The 19160-nt window shown below is 36.1% G+C and overlaps 1 protein-coding gene across 1 annotated transcript in view; it reads left to right on the plus strand.

The window, feature by feature from the left end:
* LOC107565853 (glutamine-rich protein 2-like) overlaps window positions 1-12556 on the plus strand; it is a 21403-nt gene extending 8847 nt beyond the window's left edge. The window contains 9 exon segments of the mRNA XM_016251141.1: window positions 180-302; window positions 1596-1670; window positions 1786-1950; window positions 4185-4290; window positions 4512-4725; window positions 6736-6901; window positions 6976-7087; window positions 11462-11581; window positions 12331-12556. Of these exon segments, the coding sequence (XP_016106627.1) occupies window positions 180-302; window positions 1596-1670; window positions 1786-1950; window positions 4185-4290; window positions 4512-4725; window positions 6736-6901; window positions 6976-7087; window positions 11462-11581; window positions 12331-12491 (1242 nt within the window). The 3' untranslated portion in view covers window positions 12492-12556.
* The last annotated feature ends 6604 nt before the right edge of the window (window positions 12557-19160 follow it).

Here is a 19160-nt window from a genome sequence, read left to right on the forward strand (position 1 = left end):
AATTTCTGTAATTATTTAACAGAGCCTCACCTAGACTTCTATTGTGCTTATAAGTGTGTCATTTGTGTCAGTCAGACAGATAGTCCCACCCTAAACTAATGCCGGTGACTTGAGCGACCAGTGCCGGGTGTTTGTGTGTGTGTGTGTGTGTGTGTGTGTGTGATATTGTTTCGCTGCAGAACACTGATCTGGTGAGTGAAGTAGAGGCAGCCATACTGCAACTGCAGTCCAAGTGTGAGAAGCTCCACAGAACATCCAACCACCTGACCGAGGAACACGGCAAGAAACAGACACACATAGATGTGAGTAAACCGACAGCCTCATGGAGTGAGTGAGAGGATCACAGCTTATCAATACCGATGTGTTGATTGATCGAGAAACTATTCTGCTGTCTTCCATGGGCAGTTACAGTATATTCAGTTTCAGATTGAGGGTGACTGATATAAATGATTACCCTTGTGAAAAAAATAAGTACACTTTATCATACTTTTAAACATTACAGACACTTATCAGTTATGACACTTATTTCAGACACTCATTGCAATTAAATGAACATGTATTATAGATAAAATTTGTATCAAATACAGTTAACTCAATTTTAGACCCCCAGTTTCACAGACAAGGCTTAAGCTAGTCCCAGACCAAAATCTCAACTGAAAATATCTTGCTCTGACATATCTTAAAATATGTCAGTGCCATTGTGTCAAGATGCACACCTGTAATGTTTTCTTCTAAGGCATTTTTGTAAAAGCTGCTTAAATATCTTAAGTTAACTTAAATATCTTAAGTTAAGTTAAGCCCCGTCTGTGAAACTGGGCCAGAGTGTTTTAAGTAGGACTTAAGTAGGCTACATCTTTACATGTAATTTAATTATTGCTTCTGTTGTTTTTGAAATATGATTAAAGTGTACTACCGAATGTACTAACAAGCATTTATGCGAAGCTAAAATCTACTTTAATGACATTACTATTGCAACGTATATGTTTTGTATTTAAATATGTTTGTGATTACACATTTGTAATGAATTTGCAATTTAGCACATTTAAAAATATAGTAACTTTAGATGTAATATCGAGTAACAGTTATAATTAAGTACTTTTTAAGAATCATGTCATGAAAGTGTCTTTCTTTAAGTGCATTTAAGTGGCCTTTTATTGCATTAGCAAGTATAAATATATACTTTTAAGATTCGAAGTGCACTTACACTTACACAGTTAAGCACACTTCTTTTCCATAAGGGAAATAGTAAATATTTTGGAAATGTTTGGATTTTCAGTAAATATTGAGTAAAATAAGTGTTTATGTAATGTCAGCAATTTATCTCATTTGCTAGGAATAAAACTTTATTAGCCTAGCTCTGTTTCAAACCGTAGTGAGCTACTGTAGACAGTATTTTAATGGACGCAAGATGCTGTTGTAGATGGTAAAATGTACTTTCACATGCCATGTTTCACATCATGGTGGTTGACTTAAGTTGTTCTTAAATAAAGGTAGTTATAATTCCCACACCCTTAACTCAACTCAAAATCTTTGGCAATTCATGTGCAAAATAAGACACAATTTACATCCTGTAACTTAAGTTGTGTTTTTTCCAGCGTCTGTTCAAGATTGTGGTGGACCTGGATGAAAAGAAAGCTGACAAGGAAGTGGTGGAAATGGAGATTGAAATCGTGAGTTGTTTCTTTATACAGTTCATAAACAATTTAAGTTCATGAACTCTTTGTTGGCCCCGTCGGACCATAGCAGTCACTCTCAGTCAGTGGATCTCATCTGTTTGCTCCTAAGAAAGCTGACAAACGGGCTCTGGAGAGCAAGGTGAGCCACATGCAGTTCGACAGCATGACAGAGCAGCTCAATAACGTGTTACAGGATCTGCTGAGTAAGATCGGCGGTCAGGAGCAGGACTGGAACAAGGTCATCAAGAAGATCTCCTCTGAGATGGACTGCAAGGTGAGAGACGGATGGACAGAAGAAGTTCTTCTTTAAGCTCATTTAACATCTCCATGGTGTAAACATACTTTCCCACCTTTATGAACCCATATGTGACGCTGAAGCACAAAAGCTGTCTTAAAGGGGTCATATGATGCGATTTCAAGTTTTCCTTTCTCTTTGGCGTGTTACAAGCTGATTGTGCATAGATAAGATCCCTGAAGTTGCAAAGACTAAAGTCTCAAAACCAAAGAGATATTCTTTATCAAAGTTAAGACTCTGCCACGCCTACCTAAAACGGCTCGTTCTAACACGCCCCCACATATCTACCTCACTATGTGGAAATATTTGCATAATGCGCCCAAATGTGCACGCAAAGAAAGAAGGCGCGGTTTCAGTAACCGCAGGTAGTGTTGAAGCAGCATGTCAGGGAGACGCTGTGTGTTTCTAGGCGAAAGCAAAAGCACTTTATTTGGCCTTCCGAAAGTAGATGCATTTAGGAATCTTTAAGATTACTTACAACAGAACAGCAATGCATTTTATGGACGACCGTTTTGAGAACATAGGAGAGGAGGTTATTCTGACTTTGCTATGACAATCTGGTGCTTCTGAATCAGCTACTGTTCTGTTATTAGTTTAAGTATTTGCTATTGACTGTTCAAATGCGGAGTTTTGCGCATCGTGTGTGTGTGCGCGTGAGTGAGCGCGAGAGAGCGAGAGAGAGAGCGAGAGAGAGGGAGAGAGAGAGAGAGCGAGAGAGGGTAACATCACAGTGGAGTCAGCGGTCTTAACCGTGGCTTGTGTACTGCAAACACATACCAGCTTCATCACTGTGTCTGTCATGCAACTCTGTTCCCCTTTCAGGCTCTGTCTTTACATTTATTTTGAAAGATGAAGCTGGCGATTATGGTAAGGGGCGTTACATTTCCGACGAATGCTTGCGGTGTTCGGCCAATCACAATGCACTGGGTCAGCTGGCCAATCAGAGCAGACTGCGCTTGTCGGAAGGAGGGACTTTGTAGAAAATGAAGCGTTTGAGAGAGGCGGGGCATAGAGGACCTACAATAATGTACAGTATTTGTATAAAGTATAAAATAATGTGTTTTTTGAAGATTAAAGCATGTCAACATATTCTGTTACACCAAATACACAAAATAATGATCTTTAAAAAAGCATCATATGACCCCTTTAAGTCGCTGGGGTATATTTGTAGCAATAGCCAAAAATACATTGTATGGGTCAAATTTATCGATTTTTCTTTTATGCCAAAAATCATTAGGATATTAAGTAAAGATCATGTTCCATGAAGATATTTTGTAAATTTCCTACTGTAAATATATTAAAACTTAATTTTTGATTAGTAATATGCATTGCTAAGAACTTCATTTGGACAACTTTAAAGATGATTTTCTCAATATTTAGATTTTTTTGCACCCTCAGATTCCAGATTTTCAAATAGTTGTATCTCGACCAAATATCCAATCTTTCAGATGATGTACAAATCTCAATTTCGAAAAATTGACACTTAAGACTGGTTTTGTGGTCCAGGGTCACATATGACTTAAAGGCAGGGTAGGTGATTTGGTTCAAAAAGATTTTTTGTTATGCTGGCTAAAAGTCACATCCCGATAGCAATCACTAAGTTAAGTTTTCTAAATGTATTTATATCGTCTGTGGAAGGCGTTGGACCATAAAATGTTTCATCCAATCATATCCCTAGTCTGAGGATGTATTTGCATAGCTCCACGCACCCTGGTCTCGCAGACATGAGGCATTCAACCCTCCATCAACGCCATGATTAGCCTCTGCTCTGTCTGTGTTTTGGAGGAGGCGTGGCTTTGGAGAGTGATTTGCAGCAAGGGTGGGATCTTATGTGTTCAAAGCTAGTTTGCTATTGCTAGCCTCTCAGAAATCGCCTATCCTACCTTTAAATTTCTCATTGATAGAATTGTTCTAAACTTTCCATAAATACAACAACTCAAAAACAATTTTATAGAGTTAAGTATTGTATTATGATACTTTTTCACGTAATTCTAATGAGAATATTTATCAGGTAATGAGAATTTGCAGGGAAATGTGCTTAATTTCCCTGAATCTAATGTTATAGTGAAAAAAAAAATCTTAATGTTTTGAGAAAGAAAAATTTTATTTAATTTGCCATTTCTGTTACGGTATAGAATCTCACAAGCCCCCTGCACTTCCATCATGTACTGATGTATAAAAAGGACTATGATTATGTGTGTTGTGTACTGTAGTTGAACCGGATTGAGCTGGATCCTCTGAAGAAACAGCTCGATGATCGCTGGAGGACCATCCATAAGCGTCGGTCTTAGTACAAAGATGTAACTACAGAAGAGTCAAGTTTTAAATAGGAAAAATATAGAAACTCTTTGGTCATTTTTTGAGCGAGATGCTAACGGTCTAATCAGATTCAATGATCTATGCTAAGCTACAGCTAAAAGTGCTACCGCCAGACCCGGAGATCGGCTGAATGGATTCAAAAACGGTAAAACTCAACTGTTTAACTCTAGGGGAGTTGGAAAATGAGCCTATTTTCAAAAATAGTGGAGTGTTCCTTTAAGAACTAGTTATTAAAAAAGATTCTCCTTGTCGTAATCATTAGACATCCTTACATTGTGGTTGTAAACACTATAGTATAGTAAAGTCTCTCACAGTCTCTGAATGTTTTTCCAGGCACTTGGTGACTCTGCCCTCTGCCCCAGGACTGCCCTCTCACAAGTCCAGCCGGCCCTACACTGTGTATGAGCTGGAGCAGGTGCGACAGCACTGCAGGAGGTGAGACACATCACACTCACCAGCAGGGGGAATCAAAACCTTACTTCACACAGTATACCTGACATGAACCTCCTATGCAACTTTTTGTATTTTAGGACAGGATTTGTGGAACTAACAGAAAGTATTTGGACAAACCTAAAAATGTATGAAGTCTTTGTGTAATAAGTGACCCTGGAGCACAAAAGCAGTGTTAAGTCGCTGGGGTATATTTGTAGCAATAGCCAACAATACATTGTATGGGTCAAAATTATCAATTTTTCTTTTATGCCAAAAATCATTAGGATATTAAATAAAGATCATGTTCCATGAAGATATTTAGTACATGTCCTACCGTAAATATATCAAAACTTAATTTTTGATTAGTAATATGCATTGCTAAGAACTTCATTTGGACAACTTTAAAGATGATTTTCTCAATATTTTGATTTTTTTGCACCCTCAGATTCCAGATTTTCAAATAGTTGTATCTCGGCCAAATATGGTCCGATCCTAACAAACCATACATCAATGGAAAGATTATTTATTCAGCTTTCAGATGATGTATACATCTCAATTTCGAAAAATTGACCTTTATGACTGGTTTTGTGCTCCAGCGTCACATATAACAAAATATCAAAACAAGTTGAATTTATTTTAAAAGAAAAAATCACACAAGCACACTTCCCTAGAAAAACATTTCACAGAAAGTATTCAAGTGTACTCTTAGTATACTTCTTTTAAAGTGTGTATACTTTCAGTCTACTTTTTATGTATGTATCAGAAATGTACTTAAAATTATGCTTAAGTATAGTTGGCTTATACTGACTGGACTATTCATGTTCTTAATCTTTTGATCAAGGTATACTTAAAAAATGCGTATTTAAGTATTCTTTACATGTTCAAATTTATAGTATTGTAGTTTATAGTAACAAGTCAGTTTTAGCGTGGAGCATCTTAGAGAAAATACCAAAATAAATCATTTTGAATCTCAACCCAAAATATCAAGTCAAATAGCAGAAAGAGCAAGTTAATTTATTTAATACATAAATCTTTGCCGTAAATCCACTGTTAGTGTGCATAGGAGTTGAAGTACTTAATGTACATTTTAAAGGTTTGTTTAAAGTATAAAAATGATTACCTAAATAGAAACCCAGTAGTATACTTAAATTGCAAAACTAATACAATTGGTATGATGTTAAAAACTTATAAAGTATACTTTCAGTACACAAATAAACTATTAAAAATGGTATTTTACTGAGAGCATACTTTAAAATGTACTTTCATAAATTAAAAAGTGGGCTAGAAGCAGCTAGTTCACTTGTAGTATAATTATAATACAAAAGAAAAACGTGTAAGTATACTACATGTGTACTCGATGTTTACTTCTTATACACGTAAAATTAGTTTTATAAACTAAAAAGTGGGACAATTTTATCCCAAGCGTATTGAATTAGTACACTTACAAATATACTACTAGCACATTGATATTAGTATGCTTACTACATAGCGTACTTGGAACATATCAACTGAAGTTGAAGTATACTTCTTTTTATCAGGAATTTATTTTCTAGTTATTTAATGAAATGACATTCAGGTGTCCCCCCTTTTTTTTTTTTTTAAATCCCAGCGTAAAATAAAATTGAAATTAAGCCATGAAATACTGGTCACATGACCAGTGGTGATTACTGATGAAGTACAAATAAGTTGGTCAATGAGACACGGATATTTAGCACTCATATTTTTTATATTAGTTTAAAACTCTGGTACATGTACTAAAAATAAAGGCTCTTTATTGGCTTCTATGGTTCCATAAAGAATCTTTAACATTCATGGAATCTTTCAAATGCACTAAAGGTTCTTTATAGTGGATAAAGGTTATTCGGATTATTAAAATGTTCTTTACTCTAAGAAAAAATGGTTCTTTTAAGAACTGTTCACTGAAAGGTCCTTTGGAAAACCACAGGTTCACTGCAAAAAAATTTTGGAATCTTTTTAAGAGTGTTGAATGATGTTTTCTGGCCTATTATGCAGCGAGAGGATCCCAGAAATGGCCGATTACAGTTACCTGGCCCGTAGCTGTGGGGGCAGCCACACCCTCACCTACCCCAGCCGCCGCTACACCCGCCTTCAGCACATCACCCACCTGATCCAGAACGAAGAGGACAGTCGGCCCGTGTCCTCTGGACCACCCGCACAGGTCAGGCCCAGAATCCTTTGAAAATGTCACTGTGAACTGTGAGTATGTATGAACCGTGAGCTGTGTTTCTTCAGGCAGCGGAGGTGGACATCTTAGGTTTGGATGGACAGGTCTACAAGGGCCGAATGAGCAGCAGAACAGTGAGGCTCTCCGAGACCAGATTTCCCACCATCTCTCCTCGAGAAGGTAAGATCTCATGTCACAATCTGAGCAGCATCAAGCCTCCACATACAGTAATAGCCATTATTGGCACATTATTCGCTTTTAACGACCCTACAAGTTTGATTGAACCATTATAATATGAGGAGTATGTTACATATTGGGAAGAAGAAAACACACAGCTACAGCTTATCATGAAATATGGGTTTTGTTTAACTATGCAAAAAAAATGCTTAGAAATACAAATAACTCGCAGGAAATAAAGCATACACTGACTACAGTATAATCAGTTATTATTTCATTGGTTCACCATTGTTTTTGATTCTACACTCGGTAGGCTCTGTGCATGTGTCATGCATAATTTCTTGCAAAGCTTCCTTAAATTCCTCCCAAAGCTGAGATTCATTCATCAGCTACAAATTTCCCAATGGGTTTCAATGGGATTAAGTAACGCTCTCGCTGCACGCCTTCACTTTGTATGTAGAGTGTTTGGGATTATGTTAGAAATGACACATTCAATATAGCTAACACACTGCCATAGTGATTGATTAAAATATAGGCTGGGAATAATAAGAGCAAGTTTTGTATGTTAGCTTTGGCAAAAAAAAAAAAAAAAGTCTGCACAATTCAGCATGTTTCATTGCCCAATAATCACAACTGAAATCACAAAATAGGGAAAATGTCTGTTTTCCTAGGTCAGACATCAATTTTGGCCATTATTGTATCCTGTATGACACGGTATCCAGTCCCATCACTTCTAAACATTTATAAAGCCTCCATTATTTACTAATCCTCATAATGTTCCAAACCTGCATACTGCTATTTTTTGTTGACCATGTATGTCAATTTCCAAAAATGACAACAAAACTATAAAAACACATGGTTATACAATTATAAATGTAGTCCATGTGACTTCTGTGCAATATTTGAAGCATTCTGAAATGATATGAAGAGGCGTTCCTCTCCACTGTAGCTCTCAAATCTCAATTTGTGAATATGCTAATACTTCAGAAGATTTGGAATAAAGCGCATGAGATATATAGACATCTTTCCCACCTCGGTGCCCATTTACCTTCACTGATTTCTCATTAACATTATTATATTTTGAGTTTCAACACTGAGAAATAAAAATATCATGAATTTTTATATAAAACTTGTTATGGACGTCTATGGATCCCCAATAAGCGGACATGGAAGAAATATGAGATGGATGGAAAAATTGAATTTCAATGCTATTTTTTATTTATTTTTTTGCTTGCAAAAGTTTTGAGTTCTCTTGAGAAATTATTGCATTCCCTCAAGAACCTTTATGTTCTCTCTCAAAACTTTGCTCTTTTGCAACAGTATTGCGTTCCCCTTAAAACTGTATGTTCATTTGCAAATCTTTTGCAATTTCTTGCAAAAGTACTGTGTTCCCCTAAGAAAGCTTGTGGTTGCTTGCTCTAGAACTAGAACGGTATTGACATGAGAACAGATTCTTGAGCTGGAAGCTGTTCATCGATGGTAGAAAGTTCTGTTGTGTTCAGGACAATGTCCAGACTCGAGTCTATACAGGGGCCCCTGATCATGCGTCCCCTCACGACTCGTTACGCAACGCATCTTTACATGATATCCATTCACACGCTTTACCCACTTTTTGCTCGTCTCGCAATGGAGGACTAAGGTCTGTAACAGACAGAGAAGAGTACCTAAACTTTGATTTAGAGTTATGTAGAGTAGTTAGTTGTGGTGTAGTTTTATTCAGGACTGAAGAAAATAAGGCTGATGGGGTTAAGGAAGAGCAGTAGGGCTTGGAAGGGGGCCTAGTTTAATGTTGCTTGCTGGAAAGAACCAAACATTTCTGTGTTACATAATAGCTGCAATGAGAAACCATCTGGAAGTGACAACAGACCTGGAGGAAAATTGGTCTCAGACCTTGCCCTTCGTTGTGTCACTGACTCAAAGCAAGGCAGTTGAAAGTCAAACGTAAGACAGTTGCTTGGCAGATGAGTTATTGAGATGATTTATGAGAAAATGAGTCCAGTGTTTAAGGTCAGAAGTTGTTTCCAAACAAAGCACAACAGTCACATTCTTGAAGAAAATATCTCCACAGAGGAACAATGATGTAGAAACCTTTTAAGACAGACCTACCATGTGGCCAATTATAGCATTATTTCGGATTCAATTGTATTTTTGTCAATGCTTCATGTGATGAGCAATCCATTACCTCATATAAAAACATTCTCACAGTCTCTTACCTTTGTCTTTTCTCTGATTCTGTTGCTTTTTTTTTTTGCTGAAAAAGCTTTTGAATTCTCTTCAGGAACACAAATATGGGTCAAAGTCTTGCAAATCTAGTTTAAAACATGTGCCAAGTTCTTAGAAACATGCTCTTTGTATTTATGATGGTTTCGAAAAAACCTTGATACTTTTTCAGAAGTTTAATGTCTATAATAATTAGGTGTAACGTCACATAAAATGTAATAACATCTAGAATATATTTTCTTTGCACCTTGAAATATAATATCAGTGATTTAATGATTCTTTTCAAAAAACGTTTTCTTTAAACATGTATTTGATTTTTCTATTATTATTATTTCTACAAATATCATGAATAATTCATTCATGAATAATATTTTTGGAAAATTAGACCACATGACATTTTATAATCTTGTCATGTGATAAAATGATCAAATGATCTGATATTTTAAGACATTATTGACCTTGACACACACAGTGAGGGCTCTTTATGATATTGTTTGTTTTTTTAGGTTATTTTTGCATGTTGGTCAGACCACATGACTTGATTTGGCCTTGATGGACTTACCATCAGATACACAGACATGCTGTTGTAAGCATGTAAGATACACCGCTGCATGAATAGTCAGTCATACATAAATCCCGTAGCAGATCTAGCAGGTGGTGCTGGGGAAGGTGGAGGTTTTTGGAGGAACTTACAGCAAACTCTGAACCAGACTGTTTAAATGTTGAGCAAGCACTCTCATTGGCTGCAGAATCAGCAGAGGCCAATCAGCTCGTGCCATGTTGTGAATGATGTGATTGAAGGTCCTTAACATGCAATCTGCTAGCAGTCTGCACCATCTAGAGTTTCATGACTGAATTATACAGGGTTTTTTTTCTAAGAAATAGTAAAAAAGTTTGTCAGACAAAAGTTTATGTTTGCTGCTGCACGGATAGGCTTATATGCAGGGGTTCACATAAGTGGGGCAAAAAAGTATTTAGTCAGCCACCAATTGTGCAAGTTCTCCCACTTAAAAAAATGAGAGAGGCCTGTAATTTTCATCATAGGTATACCTCAACTATGAGAGACAAAATGAGAAAAAAAATCCAGAAAATCACATTGTAGGATTTTTAAAGAATTAATTGGTAAATTCCTCGGTAAATTAAGTAAATTCTTTAAAAATCCTACAATGTGATTTTCTGGATTTTTTTTTTCTCATTTTGTCTCTCATAGTTGAGGTATACCTATGATGAAAATTACAGGCCTCTCTCATCTTTTTAAGTGGGAGAACTTGCACAATTGGTGGCTGACTAAATACTTTTTTTCCCCACTGTAAGTGGTGTGCAAGTGCACATGCATGACCAAAATAAGTTCAGAACGCTCATTTGTGTACAGAAATTGTTAACAGCTGTTAATGCACAATCACTGTTTTAGATCGACTAACTGTAATACTGTATAAGATTTCCATTCGTACTGAAAGCATAAATCTAGGCTATGCGCTGCCGATTTCAGAGCAAAACACAAAACTACGACATTCACTGACTCACTTCACTCGGCATCGCTAACACCGACAGTGCATATACTTACTTGCCGGCAACCCTCCAATATAAAGGCTTGCTGATTTTAGGTTTGAAAATCTTGAAAATTCATATAAAAAAGTAAAAATTATTTTTTTATTGTAAATATTAGCGTTATATTTTTTAATGTACTATAAAATAATTGTATTTTTATTTAATATTTACTTTTTATTTTAAAATATGATAGTTTTATCACACTGTTATTTTATTTATCATCTAACTAAATAATGTGCAATAATGCTATTATTACTATTATTCATTATTTTATTTTTATAGTTATATTTAATGTGTCACACTACGTGCAACGTGAGTACCATATCAAATCTCCAGGTGCTCTCATGAGAACCAGACTGAAAAACTTATGTTCAGCCCTGCATATATAAATCCTGTGGCAGATTTAGACAGGTGGAGCTGGGGGAGGTGGAGAGTTTCAGAGGAACTCTATAGCGTGCTGCAGGGTCAGCTTACAGCGAACTCTGAACCAGATTATTTAGATGTTAAGCAAGCAGCTCACTTGACTGCAGAATCAGCCAATCAGCTTGTGCCATGTAGTGAATTAATTGCTGTCAAGGTCTGCCATGTGAATTGTCGATGCTGTTACAGGCAACTGGAAGAGCAAAGACAAGGTCAGCCGCTCGCAGTCCCAGAGGTCCAGTGGAATGGATGCTGGCCGTGGCAGTCCAGCACGGCCACAGAGTGCCAAGACTCAGAGTAGTCGCTCAGGTGGGTTACGAGGAGCTGACCTTAAACACACTCACGGTAGTTGAGAATAAAGCTGTTAAAGGTGGCTGTAAATAAACACTGGCTGATTACTACGCAAGCTATTTTAGTTACAAGGCTAACGGTGTTCAAGAGCTGCTTACACTGAGGTGCTGTTCTTGACCTTTGAACTTTAAATACCCTGGCTATGTCCAAGTTGAGGCTCACCAGGTTATGACCTGTGTGTATATGTTATCCATGCCTGAGCTAATAGAGAAGTCAGTGGTCAGTAAATAAAGACAAGGCTGTTTTTCTGGGTGGCTCTCGAGTTAGCATGTGTGAAATGATCAGTGGTGTTCGCTAAGGTTGCTAAACGGTGTCTTGTTTTTTAGGGTTAGCGCTTTGAACAAACCCTTAACACTGAGAAGTCAACTTCATTGTGACTTAAGTGTGTTGAAAAGCAGTCATGAATGTTTCTCTCTTTAAGTACACTTACATGGCTTTTTTTCAGTTATATTATATAATCTGCAAGAACAGATTTAACTTCTTTTTTTTTTTTTTATTGAAAAAAGATTTCAAGTTGCATCAAGATAAAATACACTTATTTTCAAAAGGCCCTTTTAAGTAGATGTTTTTAAGTCATTCTGTAAGTGTCTGATGGAAACCTCACAGGTTTGTCAGTTCACGAGCTCCAGTTGTACCTGATGCAGTTGTGACCGTAACTCACACTTGAATGGTCTTTAACCTTTGACCTCTGCCCTCCACTCCCACAGCGTCCAGCACCTCAATGAAAGATTGGCCCCTGTCCTCCATGGACTGTCTGTCCCAGGACGTCCCGCTCCAGACCTCATTCCACGACACCACCACAGAGCCGAGAGAAGCACTGGAGCTCCACAAAGAGCTCAACCAATCAGAGGATCAGCCGGTGACATAACTTTAGAGATCCTCCAATGGAAGCCGCTCCATTGTCTGAATGACATGTTTACAGCAGTGCGTGACAAGTTCCTCTGTAACATCAAGAATATCTATATAAGATTTAATAAATGTGTTTTGCATAAGCATCATATTAAATATGTAAAATATTGTTTGTCATCCAATGTGATTAATAATTCGCTATCATGTTCTTAACTCTCGCAGTGTTGATCTGAATTTGACCCAGCACTTCTTAATGAACATTTTACAATTCAGTTTAAGTATTTACAATTTAGTTTAAGTTTTACAATTCAGTTTAAGTTTTACAATTCAGTTTAAGTATTTACAATTTAGTTTTACAATTCAGTTTAAGTTTTACAATTCAGTCTAAGTATTTACAATTCAGTTTAACAATTCAGTTCAACAATTCAGTTTAAGTTTTACAATTCAGTCTAATTATTTACAATTCAGTTTAAGTATTTACAATTCAGTTTAAGTTTTACAATTCAGTTTTACAATCAGTCTAAGTATTTACAATTCAGTTTAAGTTTTACAATTCAGTTGAAGATTTACAATTCAGTTTAAGTATTTACAATTAAGTCTAAGTATTTACAATTCAGTTTAAGTTTTACAATTCAGTTTTACAATTCAGTTTAAGTTTTACAATTTAGTTTAAGTATTTACAATTCAGTTTAAGTATTACAATTCAGTTTAAGTTTTACAATTCAGTTTAAATTTTACAATTCAGTTTTACAATTCAGTTTAAGTTTTACAATTCAGTTTAAGTTTTACAATTCAGTTTTACAATTCAGTTTAAGTTTTACAATTTAGTTTAAGTATTTACAATTCAGTTTAAGTATTACAATTCAGTTTAAGTTTTACAATTCAGTTAAAGTATTTATGGTGATAATCCGTCCCACCGCTGCAGCAGTGTTGAAAGTATGTTTCTTTAACAGCACTGGTGATAACGCTGTGATCATCATCACAGTGAGTTAACGCACTGAATCTTACACATGTATAAAATGTCAATTTAGTAAACACTCATCGTAAGCATAAATGAGGTCTTGCGTTAAAGTGATTTAAATGCAGATGTTTTAAGTTTTGTTTGGAGCGACTAATGACTCATCTCATGACCTTGTGCATTTAGCTTCATTTTCACAGCATTTCCAATTTGGACTTTGTTTTTAGAACAATCGGAGGTCAAAGATACGAAAGTACACCGTGTACAAGTGCAGACAACACACTTCCTGTAGCGTGTCATAGACCTAATTTCCAAATTACTGTGACACATGACACAGGGTTTCATCGGAAAAACAAAAGAAAAAAAAAATTTCACATATGGTTGACAATGTATCGACAAGGTATTTTTAAAAATATTGTAATGAATGAGAAATGGTATTCTTTTGATATAAAATAGTAATTTATAGTACAAATCAAATAATGGTAATATTATATACACCATGTTACTGCACTAAGGTACAATTTTGTAAAAGACTATAATGTATGTAAATGATAAAATTGAAAGGTTCATGCAGAAATTACTTTTAATAATTTCCTCCCATGTAATTCCAATCCAAAACCCCTTTTGCCATGATAAAGAATATATTTAATTGAACAAAGATAGTAACTGCAGAATGTCCAAAATGCTGTTTCATACAAAGTGAATGTGGAGCGGACACTGGGCACTGTCAACCACTATAAATAATATGAAATAAAGCCATCATAAAAGTCATAAGACCGCAGTTGAAGCAAGCAAAACCCATGTTTTTTTTTTTCATTGAAAGTTATCCACAGCAGCTCTCCAATCTCATTTGCTTTTGTGAATTTTTCCACTTTTCAGAGACCCAATCTGCATCTACTTTGTGTGCTAACATTTCTTTGTAATGTAATGTAATGTTCGTAAAACCATTCTTATCCTAATTTGTCATGTCATGAAAAAAATTATCCAAGAATGGTTTTATGAAAATTTACAAATTCATTCTGCTCGTGTTTAAAATCTGAAAATGTAACCAAGAATGTGTGCATACTTTGCATATCCATTCTTGGTCGAATTGTACCATTGAACGTTGAACATTAAATTGTTCACTAAACCAAATTCGTTCTTTTTGTGTTTAAGTTCAATGTTACAATTTTACAGAGAATGGATTTACAAACCATGTACAAAAATTTGTTCTGCTTGTGTTGAAGTTACTCATATATGACAAATTAACAAAGAATGTGTAAACAACTCAAATGTGCGCAAAGTTACACAAATTAAATTCAATGCGACAAATTACAAAATAATCGATCAATTGTTAGGAATTTGTTCTGCTCGTTTCATAAACAAGGCAAATTGTTCATGTGTATATTGTTCACGAATCCATTCTTATATAAACTGTCACACTGATTTAAAACATTTTTACGCAAGATTACTTTTACAAATTGAATTTCCCTTTTCAGAACCCCAGACGCATTCACTTTCAGTGTATGGAAAAGAGCAGCGTGAACATTCGCCTAAACATCTCCTTTTGTGTTCCACAGAAGAAAGTCATAAGGGTTTGTAACGGTGTCGTGTTTGGCTGACATGATGCTTACATCAATACTTGCTAGCATGTGAAGTTTTATAATGATGTTCTAGTTTCAGTCATGTAACAGCGCGCGATTGTTGAGCGAGCAGCTTGAGTGTGTTAAAGGGATAGTTCACCCAAAAATGAAAATGTTGTCATTAATTACTCACCCTCATGTCGTTCGAAACCCGTAAGACCTGCGTTCATCTTCGGAACACAAATTAAGATATTTTTGATGGAATCTGAGAGCTCTCTGACCCTCCCATAGACAGCAAGGTAACTACCACGTTCAAGGTCCAGAAACGTAGCAAGGACATCGGTAAAATAATCCATGTGACATCAGGGGCTCAATTGTAATTTTTACGAATTGTTGAATAAAGTCGTTTTTAAAAAAATTTTTATTTTGCACTCAAAAAATATTCTCGAAGCTTTGTAAAATTACGGTTGAACCCCTGATTTCACATGGATTATTTTACCGATCTCCTTGCTATGTTTCTGGACGTTGACCGCGGTAGTTACCTTGCTGTCTATGGGAGGGTCAGAGAGCTCTCAGATTCCATCAAAAATATCTTAAATTGTGTTCCGAAGATGAACGAAGGTCTTACGGGTTTGGAACGGCATGAGGGTGAGTAATTAATGACAGAATTTTCATATTTGGGTGAACTATCCCTTTAACAACATACCGAGATGGTTACGAAACCATCGTTATTATCGGAAATGGGTTGCTGTTGCAATGCAAGAAATCCACACTTATTTGTTACACTTTCAAGACAAATAACACAAATCACACTAGTCATTAAATCATTTATTACGACCTTAATAAAAACACAAATGACCTCCAAAATGGTTTCAGAATGTAGCTTTTTTGTCAGACATATAAATACAAATCTCAACAAGGGAAAAGAACAGACAGTACAGGAGGGAAGTCGATACAAAAGGTTGTTCGCTAATGAATTTGTTTTCTCGATGAAGGAATTGGTCAGTCTTTCCTGCGGCGTATGTTGATCATCACAGCCGTAGTCCAAACAAACACGTCCCTGAAGAACTGAATCACGACGGTCTGAGACCTACAGCGGCGCAACTGTTCAAACAGTCAAAGCCTGTGCCTTTCAGTGCTCGAGAGAATGACATTTGAGAGTATTGGCCCAGTTGCTATGGGAATCCAACAGAGCGACAGCTGAATAAAATGGAGACGCTTCAAACCTCAAGGCACTGTTCAGACAAACTCCAGACACTGACATCAGAGCCACCGCCGTTTGACTTCAGACTCGCGTCTCTTGCACCGCTTTAACAGAAATCGTCCTGGCAGGAATGACCTACTGCCCAGATGGCTACAAAACACTCATTTTCAACCTTTAGAGACCAACGTGCTAGGTTTCTTTCTACACCGCAAACAACAGCCACCAGATGTGGCGGAAGCCCAAACTATTATCTGCCATATCATTCTAGTGCCGTTTTCCAAAAACCAAGAGTACTTTTCGCATTTCACATGCATTTTCTGGGCCAAAACACAGAAGCTGATCTATCACGTAGCCATCTATGATTAAATCAAAACGGCTAATGCTTTAAAATGGACCAGAGTTAGAATTAGACGCCATATTTAGGTTGGTACGACTGAAGGAAGCCGTGAGGTTGTTCAATGGACCTGATTTCGCAAACAACGAGCAGAACTACTGTAATTTGTCATGTAGATTTACGCAAATTGGTTTTATGAACATTCGCAAATTCATTCTGTATGCGCTTAATCTGAATGCAATGATTTCTCTTGAGTTTGTAAATCCAGTCGCGATTAAACGAACTCGCACGCTGGCAGAACGAATTTGGGTAAATAGTTTGTAAAACCAAATTTGTTTTCTTTGCGTTTAAGTTCGGCAGTACAATTGAACAGAATTGGTTTACAAATTCTGTACACAAATTTGTTCTGCTTGTGTTGAAGTTAAATGAAAATTTACCAAAGAATGGTTTTACGAACACGGTTTGCAATTATAATTAGTTTTTTGTAACTATTCAATTCAATGCGACAAATTACAAAATAACTGATCTACGAATGATTAAGAACAATTTGCTTTATTTATGAAACAAGCAATGTACATCATTAATAAATCTATTTTTGCTTAAACTGTCTTACCGAACAAAAAAAAAAGTCAATTTACGAAAGATTGCTTTTACGAAAAATTGAGCAAATTCCTACATCATCCATAAATCAATTCTTAAAGTAACATGACACCGAATTAAGAGTTCAATTATGCAAAAGTGGGGTTTTTTTTCTTTGCGAATAATCTACAGTATGAATCAAGCTGAACAAATTCCTATCTGCATCGTTCATTAATCCATTTTTACGTTCGTTAAAATACTGAATAAAAAACGTAAATTTATGATATACGGATTTATTGTAATTGTCAGACAAGAATAACGTTTTTTGGGCATATTTGTGTTTCATCAACTAAACGACCGACGCAACAGAACGACCCTGAACAGACTGTTTTCAGTCGCTTCACATTAAATATGGGGTCCAGCCTGACTGAGGTCCACACTAAACCACAAATTCAAACCGCAAGGCGGCAAAAGTGATTGTCTAAGACGAACGAACCAGGGGAAGGTGACATCATGAGAAAAAGAAACACGTCATCTAAGAAAACCACTGCCACTCAATGTCCTGATCTACGGGTCAGCCTTCCCGCTCGATTACATTACAATCAGTACGACACAAATGCCAATAAGTGATACTAGATCAGTCCTCGTCCATGGAGACATCTGAGCCAAGTCTGATCGCTTTCACACAGCGCGTTCGGCAGAGAGCGTGAGGTATTTGAGCCCTCGGTCGCAGCCGCTCACACAGAGAGCCATTCAGCCGCCGGAGGTAGCATCAGGCCACGGCTGGAGCTGAGGTAGGTGGAGCTGACCTTTACTACACCGACTCTGCTGGACCTCCAAACATCACACCGCTCGCGACTTTACAAGAGTCCGCTAGCGTTATTAGTTCTTGGAAGTGTGAAAAAAAAAAAAAAAAAACACTTTTCAAGCTCGAGCCTGTATTCCTCCATGACGCTTTTAGTTGACACACAACACGCTTTCCTGATTTCACTGCGTACGTGCTAAAAGTTGGGAACTTATCAAACAAGAATAAACGTTCTGACCAGGATTATTGCAAATGATTCCCGGTTTTTTTTTCCATTTACATGTGGACTAATAGTTTTTGCTGATTCAGAATAAATTCAACTCAGTATCTCCGTTATATCTGAGGCCATGTGCACTTAAAAGAAAAATGTGCATTTCGAACAAATAACAGGTGATTAAATCATCACATAACTGCCTCTGTTAAGAACTCATAGACACTAGTTATACAGAAACGTCCTCCTGATGCTTCCTGGGATGCAGAACAGCACGACCACCATGATATGTGATTCAGTCATAGTTCATACAAAATACAATTTTTAATGCTTGAAATAAAATAAATGTTAACTGAAATAACATGTTACCAAAGCAACATTTCTCATTTTAGTTTAGTTTAACTTGATAAAATAAACGAAAATAATTCAAAGTAAAACTGTAAAAGAAAGAAAGAAAATTACTAAAACTGAAAAGGGAAAATACCAAAATAAAAATAAAATTCAAAATATTAAAAAACTATAATAGATTAATATGACTACTCTGTATTCATATGGTATATATTGCTATATTGGTTGTTCATATGGTTTTGAAAAACTTTTACACTATGTTTAAGTAAAGTTTTAATAACGCAAACAATGTCATGTGGTGTAAACATCAAATTAAAAGTAATAACATTTTTCTTACCATACTGTCAAAATAATTTTAAAAAAGTATTATGAAATAAAGTATTTATTATTCATTATGTTGTTAGGGACTTGCACCACATGATACAACCTGAACTAACCTTGACTTGATAATAAAAAGGGCAAATTATCTAATATTTCAAGAAACTTACTGACACACAATCATGAAGGTCTGTATCGTTTCCTGTTTTAGGTTTTTCAATGCATGCTGGTCACACCACATGACTTTGATTTGGTGGATAAACGTCTGTCCAAATATTAATAAGCAGCTTTGTTCAAATATGACCTGGATTATGCATTGGAAATGTGTTTTCAGATTAATCTTGCATTATTAACACATTAAATATATAT

The sequence above is a fragment of the Sinocyclocheilus grahami genome, unplaced genomic scaffold, assembly GCF_001515645.1.
Source record: "Sinocyclocheilus grahami isolate Dianchi unplaced genomic scaffold, SAMN03320097.WGS_v1.1 scaffold1032.1, whole genome shotgun sequence".
NCBI lineage: Eukaryota > Metazoa > Chordata > Actinopteri > Cypriniformes > Cyprinidae > Sinocyclocheilus > Sinocyclocheilus grahami.